This window comes from Rhinichthys klamathensis, unplaced genomic scaffold (genome assembly GCF_029890125.1).
Source record: "Rhinichthys klamathensis goyatoka isolate OS25496 unplaced genomic scaffold, OSU_Roscu_1.1 h1tg000393l_1, whole genome shotgun sequence".
NCBI classification, from domain to species: Eukaryota; Metazoa; Chordata; class Actinopteri; order Cypriniformes; family Leuciscidae; genus Rhinichthys; species Rhinichthys klamathensis.
Window position 1 is genome coordinate 701,783 of NW_026606895.1, and position 10,260 is coordinate 712,042.

At 44.4% G+C, this 10,260-nt stretch overlaps 1 protein-coding gene across 1 annotated transcript; it reads right to left on the bottom strand.

Annotated features, from left to right (window-relative positions):
- Window positions 1-323: 323 nt before the first annotated feature.
- Window positions 324-2,956, bottom strand: LOC130070051 (lysozyme C, milk isozyme-like). Its single transcript, XM_056234327.1, has 5 exons — window positions 2,701-2,956; window positions 1,888-2,077; window positions 1,594-1,785; window positions 1,382-1,442; window positions 324-447 (listed from the first exon to the last, which is right to left on the bottom strand). Exons 2-5 carry the CDS (start codon window positions 2,066-2,068, stop codon window positions 324-326), a joined length of 558 nt encoding a protein of 185 aa, XP_056090302.1. The 5' UTR covers window positions 2,069-2,077; window positions 2,701-2,956.
- Window positions 2,957-10,260: the final 7,304 nt, after the last annotated feature.

Consider the following 10,260-nt stretch of genomic DNA (forward strand, 5'->3'; position numbering starts at 1 on the left):
GTTTTATTACAATTGTCGACAGAAATGTAAAACACCACCAAACATTTACAGCGATAATATAAAGTTTATTCATGCACAAGCACTCTCTGTTCAGAGCCTTGATATGTTTAAACTCACACTGGTCCCACCACCATCATAGTGACATTCAATCAAAGCAGTTCCCATGGGAACATCAGACTGTTGTGTTTTTAGATTGACAGAAATCATGCCGCTGATCAGAAGTGATATTGTTAGGTAATGGTAGTCAGTTCATAAATTGATTTGTAAATCACTGTTACAAATCTACAGTTTTACAGCAGGTCAGAAGAGTACACACTGTTGTTTCACCAACTAATACCAATACACACTCGTCTTAAAGCTCTTAATGATGCTTCTTCATTCAGACACTCAGCGAAATAACGAGTGGGATCCACAGAGTCACACTCCTTCACCAAAATAGTGTTCAACCTGTAACACACAAAAAAACAGTCACACTTTGATTGTTCAGGCCGGATTTGACTTCTTAAGCCTTTATATTTGAGGTAAATAATTATATATAAATATATGTGTGTGTGTTAGTTAGTTAGTTATTTTCTTCGGTCATTTTGAACAATTAAATCTTAGGTCATATGTAATTCAAAAATCCTGTACATTGAAAAAACATAAAACAATAAAGCAAATAGAGAAGAATTTAAAAAAAAATATATATATTAGAAAGATAAATACAAAATGAGTAAATGCACAAAATGTGTGTGTATACTATACAGTATATGTATATATAAACACACACTTATTTATATATATTTACAAATTTACGACAAATTTAAACAGCACTGGGTTTATAAAATTATAAATGATATTTATATATATATATATATATATAAATATATATATATATATATATGCAGAAATATTCTCACACACTATTGTGGAAATAAGATACTTCTGCAGACTTCTTTTTGCATATTTAAAGGATCATAAATTTAATTATTTTCAACTTGGAAGAGTGATATCAGAGGCGTTTTGGGTTTAGGTTTACTGAAAAAATGTTATGAATGTAATAATACTTATATTGAATGTTTATATATCGTGGACATTTTCATAGAGGCCTTTTAGACTTAACTTTCCCTTCGCATGCGCTTTTGCCCAAATGCCATCCAGTAACTACACTGTCAAAAATGCATTTTATTTGTTGTTGTAAATAAAACAAAGATTATTGGAGTAGTTTTCAGTCTTTCTACTGCAAAATGTATTAGTTGCCATTTCTCTGTAATTATGTGTGAAATTTAGCAATTTCTGAGTGAAATCAGTTTCAAAGTAAATCCTACATAAAATGTTTTTCAGCGTATGAACTGACATCTAGATCATTCAATGCAGTGTCTATAGTGTGTGGGCTACTTACTTGCTGTCAATCATGGTCTTCAGGCAGGCGATGTCATCTGTGACGTCATCGTCAATCAAAGCTATTGGAGGAAACAGAAAAGAGTCAAAACCTTATTCAAACTGGCTCACTGTGAATGCTTAGAGAGCCATAGGAATCTGGCAGTTTATGAGTCCAGAAATTCACAAATCATTGTTTAGGATAGTGTTATGATTGGTGTGGTATTTTCTCACCAGAGCAGCTCATTTCGCAGACATTGAGTGATGGCATCATGCCAGAATCACAGGCCAGCTGATCACTGAGCTGAAACACGCCGTACAGCTGCAGAGAGTGGATATTAATTAAGGGCTTGTTCTCTTTAGGCTTGGGGCCGATGGCTTTGACAAAGCTGGTGTTGAAGCCCGAGGCATTGGCCTTGCAGACAACTGTCACAGAACAAAGGAATAAAGGGTGTGAGGCTGATCAACCTTTTATCTGCACATCATGTGACATAAATATATGGATAGAGAAGGGACTCTGTTACTCACGTCTAGCGATGAGATCATCCACGGTCATTTTGTCTCCCATGGCTTCAGTCACCTGAATCCGAGCCGCCTCGAGTTGAGCCTTCAGCTCACATTTCCTGAGAATCCGTCCCTCAGTCGCACTGGACACCAGCAGAACCAGAGCCAACGCCGCCAACATCTTCACTGGGAGAACGCTCTTCATCTCTGATATCTGGAGGTTAAACACAGAGACAAGTGAAAGCAGAGATAAATGGGAATTTATTTTTAGTTATAGTTATATTAATTTGGTTGCATAGGTGTAATGCAAAGTAGCCCCTTTAAATGGCTTATTATTTTAGTCTGATCATGCAAACAAACAATTTTTTTTTTTTTTTATACACTTCATCAAGGATGTTTTGATTGATCAAAAGTGCAACTGTTTTCAACACTGGTAATAATCAGAAATGTTTCTTGAGCATCAAATCATCCTATTAGAACGATTTCTGAAGGATCATGTGACACTGAAGACTGGAGTAATGATGCTGAAAATTCCGCTTTGATCACAGGAATAAATTACATTTCAAAAATATATTAATATAGAAAACACTTATTTCAAATTGTAATAATATTTCACAAAATCACTGATTTTACTGTATTTTTGATTAAATAAATGCAGCCTCGGTGAGCAGAAGAGACTTCTTTCAAAAACATTCAAACATCTTACCAACCCCAAATTAACTATACTGTATATTTGACCATTGACCTGGTTCAATGACCAGCAAGGCATTCCCTACCAGTTTAATCACAGAACCTGCAATCAAACTGCTGGAGGAACCGTATTAAAATGACTCTTACCAGATGTTTTGTTATTGGATGTTTTGTTGTCTTCGGATGTTCCTCAGTCTTCACTGTCCTTCTGTACTGTGACCCATCAGACTTATATATGCTAGAGTCGTCTCCACCTCAGCTGCACCTGTGCTTTTGGTTCATCCCAACTTTAATACTTTTAATTAATTTAACAATTAATCTTTTTTGGTCTGAATGTGTGTCAGGGGAAGATGGTCTCGCCCTGTTGAGTTTTTGGTTCCTCCCAAGGTTTCTCCATCCACCCAAACCAACCGTCTTGGGGAAGCACAGTTTTTTTGCATCCTTGTTCCTATATAAATTTTCTTCATTTGGCTCGTGTTTGCTGTGATGTGACGTGCAGGTCATTTTAGTTTGTATCTTTCATATAATTTCCAGTAGCGATGGGCGACATATTATTGTTTGCGATATACCGGTAAAAATCGAAGAATTAGTCTTCCCGCAATAATAACGATAAAGCCTTGTTGATGACGTATTTCTTTTTGGGACCCATTCGAAGCTCACGTGCAGAAAAAACAATTATGGTTGAAGGCTTATGAAGGCTATGAAGCTGAGGCGGAGTTTATCGCTAAACGAGGAACTGCTACATAGATATATTTTCACTCGCCGAACACTGACTGAGTTCTTGAGAGTTTCGCTCTCCGTCAAGCGATCCATAAAGTGCACTATTTCAGTTCATCCCAATGAACGCACAGTGTTTTTGATGCACAGTAAACACTAGTGTGATGCGCCTGACTCACCGTCGCTTTGCTGAGAGCGCTCAGTGTTTCTCACACACTCAAAGAGACAACGAGAGAGTCTAATGACTCATTTCCACCGAGCGGTATGGTACAGTACAGTAAGGAACGCAATTATTTTCGTTTCCACTGTCAGAATGCCCAACTGTACCATACCACTTTTTCAGTACCCTTCCGACGGGGTACCTAGCATCTGTCTGCAGCTTGCAAGACTTCAAGTTACGCCCCTTCAAGTTACACCCACTTAAAGTTACGCCCACTTCAAGTTACGCCCCTTCCAGTTACACCCACTTCAAGTTATGCCCCTTCAAATTACGCCCACTTCAAGTTACGCCTCTTCAAGTTACACCCACTTCAAGTTACGCCCCTTCAAGTTATGCCCACTTCAAGTTACGCCCCTTCAAGTTACGCCCACTTCAAGTTACGCGCCTTCAAGTTAGACCCACTTCAAGTTACGCCCCTTCAAGTTACACCCACTTCAAGTTATGCCATTTCAAGTTACACCCACTTCAAGTTACGCGTCCTCAAATTACACCGACTTCAAGTTACGCCCCTTCAAGTTACGCCCACTTCAAGTTACGCCCCTTCAAGTTACACCCACTTCAAGTTACGCCCCTTCAAGTTACACCCACTTCAAGTTACACCCCTTCAAGTTACGCCCCTTCAAGTAAGACCCACTTCAAGTTACGCCCCTTCAAGTTACACCCACTTCAAGTTATGCCCCTTCAAGTTACGCCCACTTCAAATTACGCCCACTTCAAGTTACACCCCTTCAAGTTACGCCCCTTCAAGTTACGGCCACTTCAAGTTACGCCCACTTAAAGTTTCACCCACTTCAAATTATGCCCACTTCAAGTTACACCCCTTCAAGTTACACCCACTTCAAGTTACACCCCTTCAAGTTACGCCCCTTCAAGTTACGCCCACTTCAAGTAACTCTCACTTAAAGTTTCGCTCACTTCAAATTACGCCCACTTCAAGTTACACCCCTTCAAGTTCCGCCCCTTCAAGTTACACCCACTTCAAGTTACGCCCACTTCAAGTTACGCACCTTCAAGTTACACCCACTTCAAATTACGCCCCTTCAAGTTACGCCCACTTCAAGTAACGCCCACTTCAAGTTACGTCCCTTCAAGTTACACCCACTTCAAGTTACACCCACTTCAAGTAACGCCCACTTAAAGTTTCGCCCACTTCAAGTTACACCCCTTCAAGTTACGCCCCTTCAATTAACACCCACTTTAAGTTACACCCCTTCAAGTTATGCCCCTTCAAGTTACGCCCTTTCAAGTTACACCCACTTCAAGTTACGCCCACTTCAAGTTAAACCACTTCAAGTTACGCCCCTTCAAGTTACGCCCACTTCAAGTTACGCCCACTTCGTTACGCACCTTCAAGTTACGCCCACTTCAAGTTACGCACACTTCAAGTTACGCCCACTTCAAGTTACGCACACTTCAAGTTACGCACACTTCCAGTTATGCACCTTCAAGTTACACCCACATCAAGTTACACCCCTTCAAGTTACACCCACTTCAAGTTACGCCCACTTCAAGTTACACCCACTTCAAGTTACGCCCTTCAAGTTTCGCCCACTTAAAGTTACGCCTACTTAAAGTTACACCCACTTCGCCTCAGCATCACGTCCGCCATTTGGACATACTCTAAATTACGCCCCCTTAAAGTTACACCCACTTCCTGTTACGCCCCTATCTTGCTGTCTGCAGACAGACCCATATCAGCACAGTGGTACGGTACCTAAAGGGTGGAGCTAGACACTGCAGAACGTTGATTGGTTGACAGAGACAAACAGCCACATGCCGAGAAGCAAGAACGAGATCTGCTGTATGTCATCCATTGTTGTTTACTATGTCGCTTTCTTCTTCGCGCGAAAATGACGTCGATCGCTTCTTTTCGGCATAGGCTACACCACGTCTATCAAGTATGGTACTGTTGGCGGTGGAAACGCAAGCCGGATCAGGGTTTACCGTCCCGAATCGTACTGTAATGTACCGTACCGTAGCGCTCGGTGGAAACGAGCCATTACATACCGTAATTGAATTGACGTGCTACAGAATTGACGTGCTACATGTAAATAGGGTTGAGTACCGAAACCGGTGCCAATATGTAACCGGTACCTATGTAACTGGTATGTAACTGGACCGAATCAAAACATAGATTTCGGTACCACTTAAATGCCTGAGCTGTCGATTGAAATATTTGGCCTCTGGTTATCGCTAGTTAACGCTTTGACGCGTACGATCGCTATGATTAGAACGTTCAGTGCATCGCGTGATCATCAACTGCTAAATTCAAACCTGCGTTCGCGCTTTGGCTTGCACTGAGCCAGAGACACAAGACCTTGTGAGCGACATGCAATAAGTCAGGAGAGATGTAATATTTTGCCTGAGAAGGCAAATGTGGTCATATTTCTGCAAATGAATTACTTTAAAACTTTAATATATTGTTAATTTTTTTTTCAATAAAAAAGCTGTTCTTTAATGTCATTCACCATCATTTTGTGCCTCTTTTTATTTTTATTTTTATAAAGGTATCGGTTCAGGCACCGGTACCATTTTAAAAGTATTGATTTGGCACCGGTAGTTAATTTGGAATTGTTCAGCCTTTATGAGCCAGCAGAAACGTCTCTGGTTACTTGTGTAACCTATGTTCTCTGAATAGGGAACGAGACGCTGCGGAAAGCGCAGTGGGATATTCTCTGAATGTGCCGATTGTCTGAAGCCTTATAGAATCACGCCAATTCATTGGCTGATGGCGTCCGCGCGATATGGCTCCGCCCCGACGTTTTTACGTCGCATCATTACATATTCGCGCGTGCGCCATCTGCTCCTCAGATTTCTCTGCCGAAAAGAAACTGTCAGCAGCGCGAGGAGCTTGGCCGCTAACGCAGCGTCTCGTTCCCTATTCAGAGAACATAGGTTACACAAGTAACCAGAGACGTTCTCTTTCATAGGTTCACTCAACGCTGCGGAAAGCGCAGTGGGAACGGACTATCAAACTCGCCAAGCTATAGCACTTTTATAACTGGTAGATAAGAGACAACGACCGAAATGAGTTCAAACAGAAAGAACCTGGGAACTCGGGGTCATGTCAAGATCCAAGCTATAGAACCTTACAAAAGTGTGCGGAGAGGACCAGCCTGCCGCAACACAAATATCCTCCAAAAGTGCTCCTCTGAAAAGAGCTTGAGAAGATGCTACACTTCTGGTGGAATGTGCTCTAATGCTAAGAGGTGAAGGCAACCACGCACCCCGTAAGCCAACGAGATAGCCTCTGTGACCCAGTGAGAAATCCTCTGCTTTGATGCAGCAAGCCCACGGCGGCTAGCACCGAAGCAAACCAGAAGCTGGTTAGATTTCCTCCAACCGCCTGAGCGGTCTACATATATCTTAAGAGAACGAACTGGGCAGAGCAAGTTAAGCTTCCTATCTTCCTCAGACGAAAATGGAGGAGGGTGGAAAGCGTTAAGGTTAACTACCTGTGAGCGGAAAGTTGAGGAAAGAACCTTGGGGACATACCCTGGTCTCGGCCTCAAGGAAACTTTGACCAGGCCAGGGGCAAAGTCCAAGCAAGACTCGCTAACAGAAAGAGCTTGTAAGTCTCCCACCCGCTTTAATGAGGACAAAGCTAACAAAAAAGAAACCTTGAGAGTCAGAATCCTCTCCGGGGCTGACTCCAAGGGCTCAAAGGGGGCTTTTGTAAAACCCTCTAGGACAACAGAAAGATCCCATGAGGGAACTCTAGGGGAGCGAGCCGGTTTCAGGCGCTTCACCCCACGCATAAAGGCAGAAGCTAACCTTAATTTGCCCAGGGGAACCTCATCCGATTCCCTATGCGCTGCAATAGCCGCAACATAAACTCTGAGAGTGGTAGCGGCTGCTCCAGCCGCAAACTTCTCCTGCAGGAATTCCAGTACTGAACCAGCAGGGCAGTTAACTGGGCTCCTATCATGTGCTAAGCACCAAGTCTCAAAAACCTTCCATTCGGAAGAATATAATCTCCTTGTAGAAGGGGCTCTAGCACTCGCAATGGTCTCCTGAACGTCAGTTGGGAGACCAGAGCTTAATGCTAACGGCCTCTGTTCGGCCAAACATACAGCTTCCACATGTCTGGGCAAGGATGCCATATCCTGCCCTGTAACTGGGACAGCAGATCTTCCCTGACCGGGATCCTCCAGGGGGAAGATTCCAGTAGAGGAATTAGCTCCGAAAACCATGCTTGAGATGGCCAGAACGGAGCTACCAGGAGGCGGCGGACTCCGCTCTCTCTCACTCTGGCCAAGACCGCCTGGATCAGTTTGATGGGCGGGAAGGCATAGAGTTTCTGCGTTGGCCAAGGGTGAGCGAACGCATCTATCCCCAATGGGGCCGGGGGACTCAGGGAGAACCAAAGCGGGCATTGGGACGACTCTTGAGATGCAAAGAGGTCCACCTCCGCCTCTCCAAAAACCTCCCAGATCAGGGCCATCGTCTGGCGGTTCAACATCCATTCCCCCGATCTGAGTTTCTGTCTCGACAGAAAATCTGCTGCGAGGTTCAGAACCCCCGGGACATGAACCGCTCTTAGAGATAGGAATCTGCTCTGAGACCACAGGAGAAGGTGACGCGCATGCCTGTCTAGGGTGCGTGACCGAGAACCTCCCTGCCGGTTCACGTGAGACACCACTGCCATGTTGTCTGTTCTGACAATGACATGGTGACCCTCTAGAAGAGGGAGGAAATGATGCAGAGCCAGAAAAACGGCTCTTAACTCCAGGCAGTTTATGTGCCAAGAGAGAGCCTCTCCGGTCCAGACCCCACACGCTGGTCTGCCCTTGAAAACCGCTCTCCAGCCGGTGAGAGAGGCATCCGTCGTAATCATCTGGCGACGAGATACCGCACCCATGCTGACCCCTTTCCGAAGAAAAAGAGGGTCCCGCCAAACTGACAGGGCTCGAAAGCAACCGCGCGATACCTTCAGTAGGCGAAGGGTTGACCCGGAGGGTCGAACCCCTGAGAGTTTCACCCACCACATGAAGGGTCTCATGTGGAGTAGGCCCAGCGGTAGCACGGAGGAGGCCGCGGCCATAAGGCCCAGCATCGTGCGGCAGGTGCCCACAGACACATGATGGCCTAGCATATAACGAGCCAAGCATGTCATCAAGCTGGAAATCCGTGCAGGGGCCAAGCGGGCCTGCATGAGAACGGAATCCATGTTCACCCCCAAGAACACGGTGCTTTGAGCCGGATCAAGAACACTCTTCTCCGAGTTCAACCTCAAACCGAGAGACTGGATATGACTCAGAACGATGTCTCTGTGGTGGGCCACTAGCTTCCTGGACTGGGCTAAAATGAGCCAATCGTCCAGGTAATTTAGAACACGGATGCCCTGGAGCCGCAATGGGGCCAGAGCTGCATCCATGCACTTCGTGAATGTCCTCGGGGCCAGAGATAGGTCGAAGGGAAGGACCCTGTACTGGAACGCCCTTTCTCCAACGGCGAACCTGAGGAACTGCCTGTGTCGCTGTACAACCTGGATGTGAAAATAAGCATCCTTTAGGTCTATCGTCACGAACCAATCCCCTTGCCGAATCTGAGATATGATAGCTTTCAACGTCAACATCTTAAATTTCCCTTTGTAAAGGGCGAAGTTCAGTCGGTGGAGGTCCAGTATGGGACGCAAACCGCCGCCCTTCTTCGGGACCAGGAAGTAACGGCTGTAAAAGCCCCGCTCGGTTTCCCCTGGAGTAATCTCCTCTATTGCTCCTTTGAGAAGGAGGGAAGAGATTTCCTGCTGAAGTACAGAAGCCTGAGTGGCGCTGTCTACTACAGTAGGAAACACCCCGTTGAAACAAGGGGGGGATTGCGGCAAAACTGAAGAGTGTAGCCGAACCGAATTCGAACCGAACCGCGACAGGGGGAGACGAATGATTCCCTCTCAAAGACCGCGAGCCGCGATTTGAGGGTTTTGAGCAACAAATTTTCACAGAATTTGCATTTAGACGATCCTATAACTGCCTCACGTGCATGTGAAAAACCCAAACACTTAACGCACTTACTGTGTGGGTCGTCGTTAGCGATGTAACGAGCACATGGCGGAGTACAGCGTCTGTAATCCATGGCAACTTCACCGTAAGGAGAAACAGAGTTCCGCTTGAACAGTCGCAGAAGCGCCGAGAATAATCCTAGATGTATTTGTAGCTCAGAAAAATCACGAGCGAAGGGCAACGTGACCGCTTCGTTCTGAAGGTAGAGAAATCTGAGGAGCAGATGGCGCGCGCGCGAATATGTAATGATGCGACGTAAGAGCGTCGGGGCAGAGCCATATTGCGCGGACGCCATCAGCCAATGAATTGGCGTGATTCTATAAGGCTTCAGACAATCGGCACATTCAGAGAATATCCCACTGCGCTTTCCGCAGCGTTGAGTGAACCTATGAAAGAGAACTAATGTGCAAACGCAGGCGTGATTAATATTCACAAACCCAGCAGCTCATCCATCCTTAGTGCGGTTTATATTGTTATTAGTAGTAGAATTCATAGTAGTATTATTATCTTATCAGTATTATTGTTAGTTTTTTACATTTTAAATTTGTAATTGATTTGAATTATTATTGTGTGTAATTATTATTGTGTGATGTTTTTCAGTACAATTGCACTATTTAAACATCTGCACTTTTACAGAAGAAACGTATATCTGCTAGCTAACTTTTTAACTTTATAAATTTTCGATTTCTGCAAGGGCTGGTGTTTGGATTTGTACTTTTTTTATTTATTCTTTTATGTAATTGGTATATTATAGGAGCCTATATGATG